The 22054-nt window shown below is 33.1% G+C and overlaps 1 protein-coding gene across 2 annotated transcripts in view; it reads left to right on the forward strand.

Moving 5' to 3' along the window:
• Window positions 1-22054, forward strand: part of LOC130447308 (extended synaptotagmin-2) — a 127154-nt gene that overhangs the window by 92999 nt on the left and 12101 nt on the right. For both annotated transcript variants that reach the window (XM_056784052.1, XM_056784053.1), the window contains exons 15-18: window positions 8947-9040; window positions 14958-15138; window positions 15213-15305; window positions 20141-20237. In XM_056784052.1, coding sequence (XP_056640030.1) covers window positions 8947-9040; window positions 14958-15138; window positions 15213-15305; window positions 20141-20237 — 465 coding nt within the window. The remainder of the gene's footprint in view (window positions 1-8946; window positions 9041-14957; window positions 15139-15212; window positions 15306-20140; window positions 20238-22054) is intronic.

Below are 22054 nucleotides of genomic sequence, written 5' to 3' on the forward strand. Positions count from 1 at the left end.
CCTATCCCAACACATTGGCTCAATCTTCAATGAGACTTCCCATCCAGCGAAGGTATTAGAAGGCATCTTTCGTATGACCTGCTTGACAGATTTTAGTGTCATAGTAATATATTGTATGGTTTTCCCTCAATCAAACGATTTATTTTGAGTGAAGGGAAATTGCCACTGGGTGAAGTTTATATTGTTCCAAACCAAGGTGTGTTTATCAAATAACAGGGCTAAGGTAATAATTCTTTTTATTTGCCATCAATCATAGTCAATTTACTTCCCTTAGCAATTCTTCAACTGCTGCAACGACGTTTCCATTGCTACTGAAGACGAAGGAGGAGGAGGAGCACTGTAAATCCTCTTCTAACAGCTGGTTGAAAAACTCAACTGCTTCCACAGTTACGAATCTTGTCCCTTTGACAATGGGAAATAGAAATAAGTTACATGGTGCAACATCGTGCCAGTATGGTAGATTGTTCATCATGGTTACAAAGAAAGCTTTCAGATACAGGGCAGAGCTTGACGATTGTCGATATGGAAAATCTATGATGCTTCACAAATCGAATCTTTGATTTTAAATTTACCAATGTTTTCGATCATTGTTGATATTGAGGACCTTCCACTATCTTCGGTTGTTTCACACCCATCTTAGAAACAAACCACTGGAAAATTTGTCTGTGTAGATTTCTTCCAATATTCCATAAACTTCTGAGGTAGATTTCCATAGTTTACCATGAGCTTGACTCTTTTTTTGACACCCATTCCAATTTGAAGAATGGATATGTTGTTTTTAAGGGTGTAGCTACAATTTTATTTTCAGGGTACTGAAATAGGCATGAAGATTATAACGATGTAACAGGATGTAACTTTCTCTATTTTTTCGTCCAATAATAAGTCACGTTCAAGAAGAGGAAGTAGCAGACCTTCTTTTCTTCTAATGTTTCCTATTATATTGATTATTCTGTGTACTTGGTCTATACTGGAGTGGATTTTCTTGAAGCCAAACTAATATGAACTTCAAGTTTAGATTTCAATATTTCCAGAAGTATATAATTAATAGTAGTGATATTGATCTATATACAGATATGGTTTGGGAATGATAAATTCAGCTACTCTTCATTATTTATATACTTCCAAATTGTTTAATTGTACAAACATGCTTAAGATGGCATTGTGGTACGGTTGTTTCCATTGGGCTGACAATATATTCGACAATGAGGTACAAGCAACATTATTATTATAAAAAGTGCCCAAAACACTTTATTCTTTCGGATCTTTGGTTCACTAAATTCTGCTTTCCCAAATACCTGCATTCCATAATTCTTTATTTGTTCTTCTGTCTCATACATCAATTGTTGTTCCCAGTTGTGGCTTTGTCTTTCTGGAGATATTCTTAAAATTCATTATTTTATTCAAGAACTATAGTTATTTATATCCTTCCGTCGCCTTTCCCGCGTTACCGTTGTCTTAAAAAAGAATAATAGATGTGTTACTTTTGGTTCTTTAATTTCTTTTAGAAAATTTTTCATTGTTAAACCCGAAATTAAATTGGGCACTACTGATTTTCTAGATACTCAAAGGTTTTCGGTTATTGAATAAGCCTAGCAAATCTTGACAAAGTTACGAACATGGGTTTTCGAAATTTTAGAACTTGTGGCTCAACAACTTTTTTCAACGCAAATAACTCGAAAACTAAGAGGAATTCGAAAACTCTCCGAAAAAAAAAATGTAGAGCACATGGAAATTGCTCTAACTATTGGAAAACTGCTTCGTTTTAAAAAAATCAAAATGCATGGTTTAGATCTCTGTATTCTACTCGGATAAACTAGCATAATTTACGACTTGGAAAATTTTCGAAAATCTTGCGCGATTAAAAGGCCACATAAGCACTTGAAGTTCCAATGGATATATTTTATCACTCGCGATATAAACAAGCAAATCCAACGAGAGATTTGTCTTTCGTGTTATCATCAATATTTTCATGCAAATAACACACATCAAGTTTATACAAAAACATTGTCAGGATGATGTATTCTTATTGTAACAATTTTGAAAATGTCTCGTTTTCCGTGAATATATCCAAAAGTAACTTTCTTCGAAAATTTTAAGTTGTATTTGTGGAAGCACGTTACACAGAATCGATTGCGAGTCGTGACATTGTATTTTGAAGCTAGGAAAAAATGCCTAGAAACCAATTGATGGAGAATTTTGTTCTCTACAGTTTTATCTCTCCTTTGTCTCCGGCTTTTGAATTCTACGTAGTTTTCGAGTTATTCGTGATTAAAAAATATTTTTGAGTGTATAAACCCATTTTATGCTAAACATTTTTAGGTTACGAACAAATACCTGGGATACTTTTTTGTAGAGAATTTTGTGCTGTACATCTTTTGCTCGGGCAGTTTTCTTCGAATTCTTCATAGTTGTCGAGTTATTTGCGTTTCAAAATTTTTTTCAGTTTCTAGTCCCAAAATTTCGCAAATCGGTGCCGTAAGTTTGTTAAGAGTTGCTTATTCAGTAATCCAAAACCTCCCAGAATCTAGAAAACTGAAACTGCCCAATTTGATTTAAGGTTTTAGCTCTAAATCGACTAATTTGTTTGTACTATTTGTGGAGTTATCATTTTATAAATATACGAGGATGTATTGATATCTAGTTAGCCTAGATCAGTTCCATGCATAAAAAAAATATTGCGTTACCATAGCAACGAACAATAACATATTAGAAGTGTCAGTGTAAAGTTTGATTAAAAAAGTATCCACCGAAATTGTGAAAATCGAAAAATTGGAGTATCGAGCCATCATCAAATACCTGTATTTAAAAGGGTTGAGAGGTAAACAGATTTACGAAGATATGCTTAATACCCTTGATGATCAATGTCCTTCGTATGCGGCCGTGAAAAATTGAACTGCAAGCTTCGAAAGAAGTAAATTTTCCATTGAATATGATGACCGATCGGGAAGGCCAGTTTCTGTGTCAGTCCCCGAAAATATCGATGCAATTCATGACATGATTTTATCAGACCGTCGAATTGGGCTAAAACGGATATATGAAACACTTAATTTCATTTCATACGAACGCGTTTATCATATAGTTCACGTCAATTTGGACATGAGAAAAATCGCTGCAAAATGGAGTCCCAAATGTTTGAATATTGAGCAAAAGTGTGCAAGGGTAGAAGCATCGCGTTCGATCTGTGCTCGATTTGAAAACGATGTAGACTTCTTAAACCAAATTGTTACTAGGGATGAGACTTGGGTACATTTCTACGATTCAGAAACAAAGCAACAATCGATGGAATGGCGACACTCTGTTTCTCCAAGACCTGAGAAGTTTCGTGTCCAAAAATCTTTCTTCAGTTTTTTGGGATTGCCTTGGAGTAATCATGATTGATTTTTTGGATAAGGGTAGAACAATAACTGGAGATTACTATTCGACAATACTGACAACTCTACGGTAAAAAATTAAAGAGAAAAGATGCGGAAAGCTATCCAAAGGTGTTTTGATTTTGCAGGACAATGTCATGCTGAAATGCATAAAATTTGTGATTTAGGGTTCGAATTACTATAACACCCCCCTTATTCAACAGATTTGGCTCCGTCCGACTATCATCTCTTTCCTCAACTGAGGTTTAAAAGGTCGTAAATTTCCTTCCAGGAGGAGGTAATAAAATCCTTGGAGATTTGGTTTGCAGAGCAGGAAAAAACATTTTTTTTTTAAAGGTCTAGAGACTTTGCATTTTCGTTGTAATAAATGTATCCAATTAAGAGAAGAATATGTTGGGTAATAATAAAATATCAGGATAAGAATTTTTCAATATATTCTCGTACTCCTCCTTCATTGACTCGTAGATTAAGTGTTTTTATGAAAGTCCCGCATTTTATTTCCTTTATTTTGACATCTTGACAGTAATACTTCATTGACCGCATATACCATCAATTTGAATTCAATTGTAATGTTGAATAGAATGTTTTATAACAGATCTTCGTCCTCAAGTCCGATATTGAGATTATCCCTGTTTTTGAGTTATTATTGACTGAAAAAAAGTGTAGTTTGGAATATGTTCTTGTTACATAACGATAACAAATATAATTTAATTAATATTTGTCATTCTTCTAGTTTACAACGGATCTTTGTGCTTCAGTATATTAATATTGAAACTTATAGGTATTATTAACAGTTTACAGTTTAGTTTGGAATATGTTCTTATGATATAACGCTAATAAATATAGTTCAATTTATATGATTCATTTTATTACCATGAAGGAGGTATACGAAAGTCGCTACTTTAGTTTGGAGATAGACAAATAAAAACAAATATTTAGAATTGAATATGGCCTTATTGTTTTTCAAAATATTCTTCATTAAGATCAACTTTTCCAAGCCTTTGTACTCCGATTTCAAAATTGGTGTACAAAAGAAAATTTACTTCAATCAGCTCAAGGATATGAGTATGTGACCGCTTGGTACCAAATAGACACTTCTAACTCACCCTTAAAACCTTTAAACCTCGCGCTGTGAGATCTAAGTAATGCGTCTATCAGTGAACATATTTAAATGGACAATGTGAGGAAAGAATCGGGGAAACTTATTTACTACGCTATGTATTGGCAAAGCTGGGGGATCCCGCAATCTTTAAAACACTTATAACGACTATACCTCGCTTATATCCACGACCAAACATCCAGCCTGTGCTTCGAAGGTCACACGAATCCCAACATCAAATAACGCTAGTATCAGAGGGACTCCCTAGCGACGTGGATTCCTTGCGTGGGTTATATTATCGTATCCACAACACGTATGGTATTGATTCAGCCAAAGTTGAAGCAGATATTTCTGCCTCCAGGTCTTTCTTTTCATCGGAGAAACGTCTACAGCTTCAAAAAAATTAGGGAAAACCATAACAAATATTATTTCTGTAGCTCTCCAAATGAAAGTAAAATTTCTTAGTTAAAATGACGCGATCAGAAAAGCAAGCACCATCTGAAAGTCTGAACTATGACATACTCGGCCTGTTTCTAAGACACAAAACAGATGAACTGTATCTTTCACAAGAGGATCTTAATTTTCCAGAAATTTTTGCTATCACTGAACATTGGTTAAATAGTAAAGAGCCTGTTCTTGTCAAAAACTATACAACAGTAACCAGATTCAATAGAACTAATTTATCTCATGGAGGTACTATGATCATGTTCACAAACAACAAAAGTATTCGAATTTTCTATCGTCTACCACAAGACTTATGATCCCCATTGTATTTACAGAACATTTGACGCTTACGTGCATACTTTCTGTCACAAACTACTGACCTTACTGGAATCCTTACCTCTAAAAAGCAAAATAATTCTATGTGGCGATCTTAATATTAATTATTCCAGTGTGTGTGCTGGTCAAGAATGTCTTCAGTCAATTTATGATTATTTTGGTCTGGTCATGCATATAACGACACCAACCAGAATAACCAAGACTAGTTCTAGTACTATAGACTATGTCGTGTCATCGTATGATCCAGAATCCACCGACGGTACCGTCTTTAATTCAGGTCTCTCCGATCATGAAGCAGTGATAACAAAATGCTTCTCGCAAATTATACCGTATCTTTTCGGAAAAAAATTTTGAAAACTTCAAGCACCGTTGTCAAACAACTAACTGGAAAATGCTCTTTGGTGATGTGGAATTTTCTAGATTCATAAACACACTAACTAGTCTGGCATCCAATTTGTTTCCCTTCTGGGATCCTGGTCCACTAAAAGTTTACGTACATTTGCACTGCCAATAATATGCGATCTTTTTCGCGCCTAAGGAAATTGTCAGATAATGTCTTCTTTAAAAATTTAGTGAAACTATACGAAAAGATATTTATAATAGAAGACTCGCCAATTCTCGTAATGTTTTTAAAGAAACAGAAATAAGGCTGCTTCATCGAGCATAATCTCTACTTCACCTGATAACCTCAATAATTACTTTGCGTATGTAGCTAAAAATTTATCAAATTCTATAACTCCTTCCCATGATCTGCTTTCATATTTTCCTGATGCTAATGCTAACTTACACAGACTCAATTTAAGCAAATCTTCAAACTACAAAAGAAAGCTGTTAGGCATTTACTCGGACTAGACAGCAGGGCTAACAGCAGCGATTTCTTTAAAAAATTGAAAATTCTGACTCTTCCTTCCTTATTCATCTTTGAATCCGTTTGCCTAGTTCGTAATCACGCTTTTCCAATTTCAAAGGTCTTTGCACGGCTCTCTACTTAGGAGCGTGGAGCACGACCTTTACCTACCTACTCCACGTTCAGAATTAGTCAAGTGCTCAAAATTTTACAATGCAAAAAAATGCACAATCACTTGCCAATTGAAATCAAATCGATATCATCTTTCCGCAATAATTTGAGGGCATATTTACTGGAAAGTGCCTTTTACTCTGTAAACGACTTCTATTCTAATAGTAATATTTAATTCCGGGCATGCTGCCCACTGGTCAAATTTTTGTTATGGACTCATATACTAATTATTACATATTTCCTATAATTTTATTGTTCATTGTAGTTCACCTCTTTATATGGAAATTTTGTTTCATTTGTATCTTTATTTATTTATTTTTATATTTGTTTTTCAATTTTTGAAACAGGGGGAAGACTACATCAGGGCATTTAAACTATAATATATTTTAATGACTATGGAATAGTCACATGATGGCCGACAACTGTTGTAGCTAGAAAGTCGTATAAAATTGACTTTTTAAGTGACTACTGAATATAAATCTTATGATAAATATTTACATTATTGTTTTTTTAACTTTTAATAGTAATAGATAAAACGTATAATATACAAAAGTTGAAAAAATGCTATTTGCAGCATACTCAAATATTAGATGTAACAGACAAAATCTCAGGATTCTTGAGGATTTTGCATACAAAAATTGCAGATTATAAAAACCGGTTCCAAACACTTGCCGACAATTTTAATTGATCTACCATAGGCTTTAGGCAATACTTTTGAAAAAATGTATATCTTATGCGAGAAATTATTGGTTAAAAAGCAATCGAATCATTATAAATTGGACGGTATTATACGCAGTTATTTAGACAGATGCACTTAAATGTAGTCCTACTTGGAACTTAGAAAAAAACATTATTATACCTCGTTAATTTGCTACAACTGAATATTAAATTATAAAACAAATAGACGAGTAAAATGTACCTGCCTGTGAAGGCGTTTGGTTAAACAGGGTACCAGACGTGAACTGAGCCTTTTTTGTACCTCATTCGTTTTTTTACTCGAAAACGAAATTTCAAAGCAAAAACCATAAGGAAAATAAATTCTTTGTGAATAAAACAAAAGAAAAAAACGTTTTAATTCCAAAGTATCTTTATAAATATTCATGGTAGTCAGAATTGTCTGAACAAGAATAATCATCTGATTGAATTATGTTGGGTTGTAAAGAGGATGGTACCACAAACTCATCTTCTTTAATAAAATGTTCAACACAGTTTTTCCAAAGCTATTGGCGGTCTGCTGCTAGAGCTTTCTTTACCAGTTATACCACCTCTTACCTCAGCTCTGGAGACTAACTACGTTTACGTAATTCTGATTTTACGTTTACCCATATTATCTCTATAAGGTTAAATAAGCAATAGTAAAAAGGTAGTCTGAGAACAGTATAACCACGTTTTTTTCCACAGCTTGTCAAAATAATAAATTTCTTCTAACTTTAGACCTTTCATATCTTCAATTTTTTTTGCAGGTATTAATAAATCATCAAGTACGAAACCGTCTTTGCTTCCGGTACTATTATAAAGCGTTTCCCTTTAGAACATGGTCCATTCGCACAACAATTTTCACTATTATCAACCCAACCGAAATTTACTACATCGTGACAGTCAAACAATGTTTTATCTAGATAAATTATGTGTCTATTAGAACTTCGGTAGTCTTTTATAAATAATCTTGTCGCCATCGAACGATCCTTGTGTTTAAAGTTTTGAGTTTAAAACATGCTGAAAAAATTTGATACAATGTTTCTAAACTGGTATAATTTTATTCTGGAAAATCTGTTAACTTTTGCTGTATTACTTCCAACTGATTTCAGTTTTTCTACATATTTTTCGGTTCTGTGAATGATCGACATCAACCCTTTTCGATTTCTATTTTTTTATTCTAGTTGATTCAGCAATTCTTATTATGATTGCATTATCAGATTGCTGAATATTTTCCTTTTTTAAGCATTAGAATGTATTTAAAATAACTTGCTGTGTTTGTATACCTAAATCTTTATTATTAAATTCATACCTGTCTTTATTCTAACTACAATGTGCAATTTCATTGTATTCATTCGCCCATTGTTTAAATCTCACCTAGCCACACCAATGCTTATCGCAGACTTTTTGGCTGGAATATCTCGAAGAAATTGTTTACATTGACCTTCTCACGATTCGATGTTTTATTTCGTAAACAGTGGAGATGATGAGTCCACGTGAACTGACGGTTTGTTAGATGTTTACATAATTTTATACGGGGAGTAAAAATTTTTCATTTCTTAGTTTGGTACGAGTGCCGTGCGTATTTATAAAATATTGTTTGTTCCTCGCATACCTGTCTTCTGCAATTGATATTGGAAGAACTATACCTGGTCTACGATTGTAAATCTATACCAAATTGTATATTACCTGTTCTTAGAGTAATTAATTGAACTAAAATTATCAACACCCACTAGCTTAACGTATTTTATATTTTTATAATGCTTAGAAAAATTAAAAATTACATTGAAAAAATATTATTTCAATAATAATAATTTTTATTTAAAAATTTTTAGATAAGCAAAAATAAAAATGAATTGCAGTGGGTAGTGGGCACCAACTTGTTCATTCTAATAATTTTTTGCCACTTCCTCGTGACATTAAATTTTCTACTAGTAATCATTAACGGAAAATGATTATTCAATGCTGACAATTTTTTATAGATTTTGAAGCAATCTGAAGTGATAGCAGAAATTCGAAGTGATGATCCTGGAGTCATGAAGAGAAGCATTTCTAACGTTTCTAAGTCTTCTTTGGGTAAGTTATTTTTTGAACGCCAGAATAGAGAGAGAGAGAGAGAGAGAGAGAGAGAGAGTATAGTTAATTTGAAGATAAATTAGAAAAGGTGCAAATTATAAGACCCTCAGAAAGGCAAACCATACCGAAGATGGGATTCGAACAACGAGTAGTAAATTGCTAAAGCATTACGAGAATCGAGCTATTCAAACAAAGATTTGATCGCAAAACAAGCAGAGGATAATTTTTTGCTCAATTATCTTCAATAGGATAGGTAATAAAGCAATAGGATGATAGTCTAGTATTATTTTTCTCACCACCCTTGTGCAATTATAGCTGTTTTTAGACAGATAGGGAACACCCCTTTTCAAGGGATTCGTCAATTAGAGAACATAAAACGTAATTATCACTGGAAAATTCCAAAATAACTTAGCTGATAACCCATCGTTGCCGCAATAAATCTTGTTTTGATTGCTGAGAATGGTTTTCTCTAGCTCAAATATATCTACGTGTCTGAGGAAGAGACTGTCACTGATTATTTTAGAAGATACGAGGAAAAAAAGAGCATCGAGATATTTTACGTTCACGAAATAATTTCGTCTGGATCGAGGTCAATAGTGTTTGATGAACGGGTTTTGTTTCTCAAATCATTTATCACAGACAAAGTTTCTTTCGAGGAATTTATAGCTCTCTGGATGCCATTATTGTGATAGTTTTGATAGTTTTATCATACAATAATCTATATTTATTGATATAATTGAGGATTATCTGTGATCTTTTCAGTATACGAGGATATATTGAAAAATTCTTAGCCTATTAGAAAACCAAATAAAATTTCAATGTCAAAATATTGTATAACTCAACATATTCTCTCATCTTAATTGGATGCATTTATTACAGCGAACCTGAAGCGTCTCTAGACCTTTCAAAAAAAAATGTTTCATTTGCTCTGCAAATCAGACCTCCATAGCTTTTATCACCTCCTTGTTGGAAGAAAATTTACGACCTTTCAAACTTTTTTTCAGTTGAGGAAAGAGGTGATAGTTGGACGGAGCCGAATCTGGTGAATAAGGGAGGTGTTCTAGTAATTCAAACCCTAAATCAGGAATTTTTTGCATGGCAACATGAGATTTGTGTGCAGAAGCGTTGTCCTGCAAAAACAAAACACCTTTGGATAGCTTTCCGCGTCTTTTCTCTTTAATTTTTTCCTGTAGAGTGGTCAGTAATGTCGAATAGTAATCTCCAGTTATTGTTCTACCCTTATCCAAAAAATCAATCATGATTAGGTCCCATGGCAATCCCAAAAACTGAAGCAAGAACTTTTCCACCAGATTTTTGGACACGATACTTCTTAGGTCTTGGAGAACCAAATTGTCGTCATTCCATCGATTTCGTAGAGTTGTCAGTATTATCGAATAGTAACCTCCAGTTATTGTTCTACCCTTATCTCATGATTACTCCATGACAATCCCAAAAAACTGCAGCAAGAACTTTTTCGGCAGATTTTTGGACAAGAACGAGCTGCATCGATATTTTCGGGGACTGACACAGAAACTGGCCTTCTCGATCGGTCATCATCTTCAAAGGAAAATTTACCTCTTTTGAAGCTTGCAGTCCAATTTTTCACGGTCGCATACAAAGGACGTTGATCACTAAGGGTATTAAGCATATCTTTGTAAATGTGCTTACGTCTTAACTCTTTTAAATACAGGTACTTGGTGAAGGCTCGATACTCCAATTTTTCGATTTTTACAATTTCGGTGGACATCTTTTAATCCTTTTAATTTATTGCGTAGCTCCGGTTTTCTTTTTTGATTTTACACTGGCACTTCTGATAAGTTATTGTTCGTTGCTATGGAAACGCAATATTTTGTTTATGCATGGAACTGGTCTAGGCTAACTAGATATCAATACATCCTCGTACAAAAGTGATCTCATATTCTTGGATGAAGTGCGTAGTCCATGATTTGTGATGAATAGTTTTACGAGGTCGAAGAGGAAATGCTGTATTGATATGAATATTAGAACTTTAAACCAGAATAGCAAAAGGAGCACAAAAGTTTAGGAGCGTGAAAACACTGATGAAAAGAAAGGAAATATTCTAATTTATGGAGGAAAATTACAGATGAAGGAGTAACGAAAACGTAATAAGGAATGGGAGGACCTTTATAAAGAAGAATGTTTATTAGAGGACAAAGAATTAAATTTAAAAAAAGCTGCGAACACCAAAGATGGAGAATTTTAGTGTTGTCAAATCTATTCTTCCTCAATCTTTTAGACGTATATATAAAATAGGTTTACATTTGATGACGGAACACCTCAGCATTTCTTTGCAGTTGAAAGAAGAGATGACTGGAGCTGTAGCATTGGATTATTTTTTGAAAGTTAATGTAAGATGTCTGACAATTAAGTAATGAATCTAGATGCTTTCCTCTCTTGTGCTAACCTTGAAACAACGAAACTTCTACCATATATTGTGGTTACCCTAACACACACACACACACACACACACACACACACACACACACACACACACACACACACACACACACACACACATATATATATATATATATATATATATATATATATATATATAATATACGAGGATGGTCCCAAAAGTACCTGGCCCAACAAAGAAAACAAACAAAAATTTTTCAACGTAAACTCCTTTTAGCTCCATACACTTTTCCCATCGATATCCAATAAGTTCGATACCATATTTATAATAAGAATCGTCAAGCTTCTCAAAATAGCCATTAACTTCCGACATCGCCTCTTCATTGTAGGAAAATCTTTGTCTTTTACACCGAGTCATTTTTTCAAGTTTGGGAACAGAAAATAATAGGAGGGAGCTGAATCTAGCCAAATGCGGCAGTTTTTGCTTGATTTCTTCGTTCAAACGCAATAAATTCGCATAATACTCGCCGTTGAAAGTTTTTTTTACAAGAGAGTCAATGAAAGTTATACCACGCGCATCCCAAAAAACCGACGCCATGACCTTGCCTGCAGATGGAACGGTCATTACCTTCTCTGCGGCCTGTTCTCCCTTTTCAGTTGATTGTTATTTTGTTTCGGGTGTGAAGTGATGGTTCGTTGCGACGTTTCATCCATGGTTATGAAACAGCACAAAAATTCGGTTTTATTACTGTGAAACATTGCCAAACACTCGATGCAAACATCTTCGACGATGTTTCTGTTCCATTGTGTGTTAGTGGTGCCCGTAAAAAAATGACGAGATTAAGAGCAACGCGTTGCGATGAAGTTTGCTGTGAACTTTGGCGACTTATTAAAACAGACAGAAAGTGATCACAAATTTTTCAACCAAATGATCGAAAACCAAAAAAAAGCTCGCAAAAGATCAAGAATTAAAATGATGCTCATCAGCTTCTCTGACAGTCATTCGTTTTACTTGGACATACCGTCAATTAAGACTTTGAAAAAGAGTCAATAGTCAATAAACTTGAGTGTTACATCACGACAATGATATTGTAATTGCGCATTGAATGTTTGGTGGCGTCAAGTATCACCACAACCACCATATTCGCCGGGGAATCGATCGAGGACGTCCGAACAACTATGACTTTCAGAATTGCTAAAATACCCAAAAAATCGCTGTATTCGGCGTATTAATGCGAAAGATAATCATGGTGTCACTGAATAATTTTGTAATAAATGGTTTTTTCAACATCAGTCATTATGATGCATATTGTAGCCCGAGAGACAAGGGATATCATAATTACAAAATTATTATTTCAATTTTATGTACGAAATATTTAAGTAATAATAATCCACTCACCGATTGCTTTTTTTATTCTTTATGTATGTATTCTCGGATATATTACTCAAATATTCGATGTTATTAATCTTAATTTTTCTCTTTTAAAAATTGTTATCAAAACATTTATTCAATTACCTTCTATTGTTTAATTTTCAAACTAAAACAAGATAAAAACAAATAAATGACTCCAATAAATAAAAAAATTAATTGTGTGTAACTAAAGTAACTTCAGGATGAAAGTTTTTACAATAAGATGATGCAAATTCAACACAGAGAAGTGTGTGCTAAATTTAATCTTTACGTTCCATAGTCTCAGTTAAATATTTAATTTTTAATTATATCATATCATATTTAATTAATCAGATTTTAAATTAATTCAACTTGTTTATAATACGACTACTGCGTGTATTCTATACTATTTAGTCAGAGTGAGTTTTATTTATGGAACGTCTCAATAATCTCGGAAACGGCTTGTACAATTTTTATAAATTTTTGTGCGCAAGGGTTTTGTAATACGGTCGTTATTATGGTGGTACCTACATTGCTGTGAAATCTTTTTTCGGGCAAATAATGAGCTTTGTTATTTCAAATGGTACACCCTATACATTTTTCGCTTTTCAAAATCCTTAAGAAATTATTTTTCATCTAATGATCTCGATACCTAAATGCCACAGTTTCTGAGTTATAGCTACATTTACAGTATCTCCACCAAAGTTACAATAAATATCGTACATTTAGATGGTTACGATTGAATAAACTCCTTTAATTTGAATATTATTCAATAATTTATGTGCTAATACAAATCTCGTAACATGTTAGTAAAATGTTTTAACGAAACTGAAACTGAAAATTTCTTATAATGAAGTTATTTTTAAATGTAATTGAAAATACTCACTTGGATTTGGAAATATCCGAGCCAACTCAGGTATAATACTATTTTCCAATAAATCTGAAGAGACTAGATCATTTAAGTTACCTTCAATGGAAAAGGGACCAATTACTTTGTCGCCTATTATTCCAGCCCATACATTCAGTTTTTCGGGATATTGGGTGTGGGATTCACGCATCCAACGGGGATTGTTACGTGACCAGTATCCACAATTATGCCGATTTACGTTTCCAATAATTAAAGTGACTTCATCGCAAAACAAACAAAGATATTATTAAAGATATTTCAGGTTTCTTGTTGACTTGAGATGCGACTCGATATGGGAATAATAGACTGTTAAGGAGGTGGATAAGTTCGGTTCGGAGGCTTAACCTATTTATATAACTTATGGATAAGTTTTTTATTTCCGCTTTAACCGATGGCACAAGGAGGTCACCAGTTATGACAAAGCTTGGCACAAACCATGGAGCATCTACGATAATTCGTAGGACCTTCGATCGGAATCGCTCCATAATTTCAATATTGGATGCTGATCCCCTTAATGGGACTCCGTAGGTCCATATGGGCTTGAGGATTGCTTTCTAGATCAGTACTTTATTTTTGAAAGATAATTGGGATTTTATACCTATTAACCAGTATAAATCGCTAAATTTCAAACTCAATTGTTTGCGTCCGATGAATATGTGCTTCCTCCAGGTTAATCGGTGCAAGTGCATGCCAAGATATTTGACATAATCACGTTGTGGTAGGGCTTGATTGTTTAGATCGATTCCTGGGCATTTGCCTCTGTGGTTGGTGAAGGTTACCTGGACTGATTTCGATTCGTTTGCTTTAATGCGCCATTTCTTCAGCCATTTTCCTCTTTTGTTAAGATGGAGCTGCAATGTATTAGACGTAATTATAGGATATCTGTGTGATGTTGGTATGGCGGTGTCATCTGCAAATGTAGCTGCTAATACATTATTGTTAATTGGTAGATCTGCCGTGAATATGAGGTAAAGCAGCGGTCCCAGGACACTTCCTTGAAGAACTCAGGCATTTATTTTGTAAAGTGGTGTTTGTTCATCATGGTAGTTAACAAAGAAATAGCTATCAAGGAGGTAGGAAAGAAGGATTTGGTAGTAATTAATAGGTTGATTTTGAATAAAAGGCAATCATGCAATGCTAACCTTTTCAAAGGCCTGAGTAATGTCTAAAAACGCTGCAGAATAATATTTTCTGTTAGCCGTACTTTTATTAAAATATCAATGTTGACTTGTTGTTTGCAGAAAACTTGGACTCAACCGACGTATCACAAGAAAATATTAACAACGATCCTTCGGAATCACTCAATCCATCAAACGAAGTGGTTGAGGATCTCATCGAAGATTCTTCCACGTCTTTTGTTAGTAATATACCTACCTCCGAAGCAACAGATATTCTGTATCATCGAACTTCAAGTGTAACATCGTAAGTATAACATTATCACCAAATTTGATAACTGAATAGGTATTAGTGGCATAATTTTTATTTTGGTTTTTTAGATCAGCAGGTGAAGCAGGTTTAGGTCGCATACAACTAACTCTTCGGTACAGCATTCAAAGACAACGACTAATTGTTGTTGTACATAAGATTATGTAAGTAATACAATACATAAGTATTTTCTTAAAACTAAAACTAGAAACGTGAGTGAGTTTTATGTATGGAACACCTCAATGATCTCGAAAAATGCTTGTAAGATTTCATAAATTTTTGTGCGCAAGGGTCATGTGATAGGGCCGGTATAATGGTGGTATTTACGTTGTTGTCAGATCTTTCCTTTTTTCGGAAAAATAATGAATTTTGTTATTTCAAATGGATCACCCTGTGCATTTTTCGCTTTTCGAAATACTTATTATTTTCCATCTAATGTTCCCTATACCTCAATGCCATAATTCCGAAGTTTAGCTACATTTACAGTATCTCCAAAGTTAAAATAAATACATTTAGATGGTGTCGAAAGGCAAAGGGCCAAAATTACGAAGACTGAAGAAGTAGACAAAATGATTTTTTAAGGTTATATATAAGTGTTTACTATGGAGTGTAGAGAAGGAGGAACATCTCTGGGTTAAAAAATGTGAGCTGATTTTTGATGGGAAAATAGGTGGTGCTGATTATAGAGGGTATTCGCTTGAATTTTACGCGCTGATTTGAAAATAACTGTATAGTAATGCTTTAAATAATGCACCGTGATAATGAAATTAGTAGTATTAAAATAATGAAACGATTAACAAAACAGAATCTCGTTAAATTAACTTTATTATTTAGCTATTTATTTGGTTTAGATAATACATATATTCTAATATGAAAAAAAAGTAGAATGATGTAACAATAATGAAATAGTATAAAAAAAAACATTTTGGTTGATTAAAATAAAATATTGAATTTTATCCGTAACTAATATAATAATTATAGCGATATAATTAGATCAATAAAAATAATAGAATAATAAAAAAAAATATTTCGGTTCATAAAAATAAAATATTAGCAACTTCATTAGCAACTAATATAATAGTTATAGTCATATAAAAATATCAATAAGAATAATAAAATAATTGAAAATAAAACATTTTGGTTCATAGAAATAAAATATTGAACTCTATCCGCAACAAATATAATAATTATAGTTTTGTTAAAATATCATTGGTAATTAGCTTATGCAAGCAGGTACAGAAATATATCAAGTTCTTAATAAAAAATAAAAATCTAATAAGATATTAAGGATTGCACAGCTTTTCACATGAATATAGACAAACGTCAGTCCCATAGTACAATCAGCGCCACGTATTATCCCTACAGAATTCAGACCATATTTTAAACGTACCGTCCATAAGAGAAGTTCCTCCTTCTCTACACTCCATAGTGTTTACAATAAAAGTTGAAAGTTTGTTGCGATTTGTGTTCAAATACATACTATTGTCTGCAAGATAATTTAAACGTTAAAATTAAGTGTTATTATTATTACTGGCTAATGTATAAAGTAGTTGAATGAAAATTTATTATCCATAGTGAAGGAAAACATTCTTCATGACTGTATTGATTTTACTAATAGGTAAGTTAAAAGTTAAAAAATTATATTAATTAGGTTGTATTATTAATTGTCAAACAGACAAGCAGTCAAGCACGTCCAGGAAGGAATGCACAAGAAAAACAATCAAACAATCATTAGTTAAAAATCACAAAATTAGTACATAGCATACAAAAATTATTGAGGAATAAAAAAGGCAATTCAATTTCAATTCCGACATATGAGACAATGGCTGCAGATTAGCTATGATTAGAATTATTGGCTACTCTCCAAGGATTCAAATATAGGAAGATATATCTTAGTGGTGTTATTGAACGTAACCTTGATCTAATATTTGTATTGGCAAAAAAAGTGACAGATTATTTTTCCTCCGTTGATTTGTTTTTTTAAATCTTAAATAAAAATAAAATTGATACTTTGAGACAGTTTATTTCATCGGACCTCTGTCCAGATCAACTAATAACAGCAGAGCTCCATTCAAAACTATAGTATGGAGTGTCCTTCTCAAATTTGAAATTCCCTGTTAAAAGTCCCCAAGAAGAGAAGGGATTGGCTAATATTTTGGGCGTTTGTGACGAAAAAAAAACAAGAAACTTTCAAAATAACGCTAAAGCCAAAGCAGTCCAGTATGTGACAGTGGAAATGCTTCAGAAATGAGTGTCTTAAGTATTTGAAAGAAAAAGGGTTTTAATAAACTGTATCTAAGAAAGACTACTTCTTGGTATTTGATGACTCCATTGCAAAATTGCCAGCAACAGGTTCTAAGAGAAATAAATAATTAACCCACTTATTTTTGACATCACCGGAAGAATTTTATATTGTTATTACGACACTAGAAACAATGAGTGATGTACAAGAATTGACTATAGTTTTTAAATCTCGTTTCTTGGATGCAGAGTTTAAAATGAGAGAACAGAAGCAAGTAGCAGAATGTGAGAGCAGTTTCTTTACTTGCTCTAGATGTGGCAAAGAAGGACATTATCCTATCGGTATAAGAAAGCAGAAACTCTATAAGATAGAGGACGATCCAGAGGAAGAAGGCGAGGGCGTGGAAATCTCAAGTCATTTAGGAATGCTCAGGCATGCAACTACAATACTTACCACGAAGAAATTTTTGTAGCCTTCAACATGGATGACACTATGTGTTTGAATATGTCAGCAGACATTGTTTTGTGGTAGATTCTTGTGCCTTTCATAATTTCACAGGACAAATATGAAAAATATATGATTGATGTGACTATATTTCCACACTAATAAAAATGAAATTTGTAAATGAAACTGTACTAGAAGCAACAAAGAAAAGGATGATAATGCCAGGTATTGAATGTAATGATAAGCAAGCAAAAAAGTATATCTTTTGATTGAACAGAAAATGCTTAAGTATCTTGAATTTACCCGAAAGAGAGAAAATATGCGACACATGTTTAAAAACCAAATGCACTAGATTACATTTTAAACCACAATCTAAAAACATTGGAGAACTAACACATCCAGATGTAGCTGTCCTAACGAAAACTTAAACTAAGGAAGGTTACATATACTACCAAACAATAATGGATTTTTACTTATATTTTAATCACACTTTTTTTTGGTTAATAAATCTGAAGCATCAGAAAATCTTATTAAATATATAAAAGAAATATTGATTGGAAAGCCTCAAAAAATTCTTCTAGTCCACAGATGAATGTTAAAAGACTTAATAGGGCAATATTTGACGACAAGGCTCGAACAATATTAAATGAGTCTAATTTACTAAGACACTTATGGGGACATGCTATTTTTGGAGCAACATATTTGAGAAGCAGATGTATCTCCAACTTTAAGATACCAGCTATAATATTGAAGAGGAAATTTCAATTACAGAAACTGAAACCTTTTGGATGCAAAGGTTGGATAATTGTGCTACCAAGAAAGACGGATTACAAAGTATGGGATACCACAAGTGCTTACGAACTTAATGAAGCATTCTGTTTGATAAGTGGAGAGAAGATCCTAAAAATTACGAACAGGTGATTAACAATGGTTGGTGGGAAGCGAACAAAACAGAAATAGAATCTTTGAAGAAAATGGACACATGGACTGAGGCAGATTTACATAGTAATATGACTGGGATTAAAACAAAATTGGTGTTTAAAACTAAAGAAAATAGCTTGAAAAAGGCGCCGCTTTTAGTAAAAAGATTTCAGTTGAAGGAAGAAATACAATTCTATCACATGCGGTACTAAAAGAACAGGGCTATAAGACAACTTGACATTCCTACTGCATTTTTAAGGAATGTCTCCAATAGTTCTTCCTCGCAGATAATCCTAAATAAACTAAGAAATAGAAGAATTGATAAAGATTTACTTACGCTATTAGCATCATACCTTTCTGAATGAGAAATTATAGTCTAGTATACGGAGATGAAAGGAAATATAGGAATAAACACGTTTTTCCACAGGGCTAGGATTTTGGTCCTCCACTTTGGAAAATCCTGTATAATGATTCTATAACAAACGACCTGCCAAAACACGTTACTCTCATAGGCTTCGCTAATGACACTCCCAATGGTAATCATATTGCTTCCAACTTCAAATCCAACAAGCGATAATAGTAATATTTTATGTCCAGACAGGAATAAATTCTATCTAAAATTAAAAGGCGAAACCAAACGTGAGATGTTTATATTCATACAACTCTAGTTTGAAGATCGATAATACTATAAAAATATATTTTACTATCAGTGTCAATGGTGCCTTCTATTAGTCTCTAGTTAGGAATTTATTAGCTGGTGTAAATGGTTAAGAATCTTTAACAAATGATTTCCAAGATACCTGTGCATTATAATAAATATTAATCAAACATATTTATGTTGTATCTGCTACCAAAGACAGTTTGACATGGTGCAAAACAATGTGAAATGCATTGCACAATATATCTTGATCGAAATATTATGCAGACGAAGCTCTTGCAAAATCGCAATTACAACTTTATCGGTTTGGTGTTATTTTGCTTGGATATAGTTGAAATTCCGGCTAAAATCTAGCTAATTTTACTTCAACAGTCAACCAAAAGTCAATAAGATCAACGAATGATTGGAGTATTTTTGTTAAACTAATCTCTCAGCCTTCTATAGTAAATCTTCTTTTGTGATTTATACTGTTGGTATTAATTTAGAAGTTTTCTATTAATTATATTTTATCCACTCTTGTTCATAAAATACCCAGCAGAAGTAACAGGAGAAAAAATCTTTGTTAGTAGCAGCCATATGCAATATTTTGACCTTGCAAGAAATTGCATGCAACATCTTCTTGCTCCATGTATGGCTTTCTCAACCATTTTTTTTCAGGCTTGTTTGTCATACTTACTTTTAATAGAAATTTATTTTGAACAATGTTATTTAAAATAATTTTTTATTCTTTAAAGGAACATACCTCTCAAAGATCCCTCAAGTATTCCTGATCCTTATGTGAAGCTGTATCTTTTACCGGAAAGAGCTCGAGATACAAAAAGAAAAACGCAGGTAAGACACATATTACTATATATAAAATAAAATTGATAGTGTTGGTATATTATTATTGGACTGGAAGTTAATATACAAATTTCTAGAGTGAGTAGAGGATGTTCAGTTTCAAATATTTTTTGTCATACCAGCCGTAAAAAACGTATGCTTAGACAAATTTTTATAATACGAGGATGTATTGATATCTAGTTAGCCTAGACCAGTTCCATGCATAAACAAAATATTGCGTTACCATAGCAACGCAAAATAACTTATTAGAAGTGTGAGTGTAAAGTTTCACGTCAAAAAAGTGAACCAGAGTTACGCAATAAATTGAAAGAAAAAAGATGTACCCCGAAATTGTGAAAATCGAAAAATTGGAGTATCGAGCCATCATCAAGTACCTATCTGTATTTAAAAGGGTTAAGAGGTAAGCAGATTTATGAAGATATGCTTAATACCCTTGATGATCAATGTCCTTCGTATTTCCATTGAAGATGATGACCGATTGGGATGACATGATTTTATCAGACCGTCAAATTGGGCTAAACCAGATATCTGAATCACTGAATATTTCAAACGAACACGTTCATCATATAGTTCACGTCAATTTGGACTTGAGAAAATTGCTGCAAAATGGATTCCCAAATGTTTGAATGTTGACCAAAAGCGTGCAAGGGTAGAAGCATCACGTTCGATCTGTGATCGATTTGAAAACGATGTAGACTTCTTAAACCGAATTGTTACTATGGATGAGACTTGGGTACATTTCTACGATCCAGAAACAAAGCAATAATCGATGGAATGGCGACAATTTGGTTCTCCAAGACCTAAGAAGTATCGTGTCCAAAAATCTGGTGGAAAAGTTCTTGCTTCAGTTTTTGGGATTGCCATGGGACCTAATCATGATTGATTTTTTGGATAAGGGTAGAACAATAACTGGAGATTACTATTCGACATTACTGACCACTCTACGGGAAAAAATTAAAGAGAAAAGTTGCAAAAAGCTATCCAAAGATGTTTTGTTTTCGCAGTACAACGCCCCTACACACAAATTTCATGTTGCCATGTAAAAAAATCGTTATTTAGTGTTTGATTAAAAAAAGGTTAAAAGATCGTAAAGGTAATAAAGGCTGAGGAGGTCTGGTTTGCAGAGCAAGAAGAAACATTTTTTTTTAAAAGTATAGAGACGTAATTAAGAGGAGAATATGTTGAGTAATAAAATATTTTGACATTGAAATTTTGTTTGGTTCTATAATAATCATAGTTAAAGTTAATAATTGTATCATAACTATACCATGTTGATGGTCTTAGTTGTCCAGAAACATTAATTCTAATAAAAAAATTTATTTACGATCAAAATAAACTCAACAGCAAAAAAACGGACACTTAGATTTGGTCTTATAATTTTGTTAAATATATTAATCTTTTTAATTTATGATGAGAATTGGTTAATTTATAGGTTATTTAAACAAAATCTGCCAGAAATGAATATTTTTTATTGATTATTATGATATGATATTATGATAAAATAACACATTTTGAAAGAAACGTTATTCTTCCTATGTTTTCTAACAATTTGTGTAATTCTAATAGCGTGTATTACTCCCTCTACTGCGGTGAAGTGCTCTAACCCTGTCTGGCATCAAAGAAATTAAATTCTGGACGTACTCCACCGACATAGTATCCCATTCTTCTCGAAGCTAATTTAAGTCACTAGGAGGAGGATAACGACATCTAATACCTCCCTAGATTATCTCACAAATGCTCTATAGGATTTATATCGGGAGATAGTGCGGGCCAGTCCAGATCTGTAATTTCCACTTGCTCCAAGTATT

This window comes from Diorhabda sublineata, chromosome 8 (assembly GCF_026230105.1).
Source record: "Diorhabda sublineata isolate icDioSubl1.1 chromosome 8, icDioSubl1.1, whole genome shotgun sequence".
Lineage (NCBI taxonomy): Eukaryota > Metazoa > Arthropoda > Insecta > Coleoptera > Chrysomelidae > Diorhabda > Diorhabda sublineata.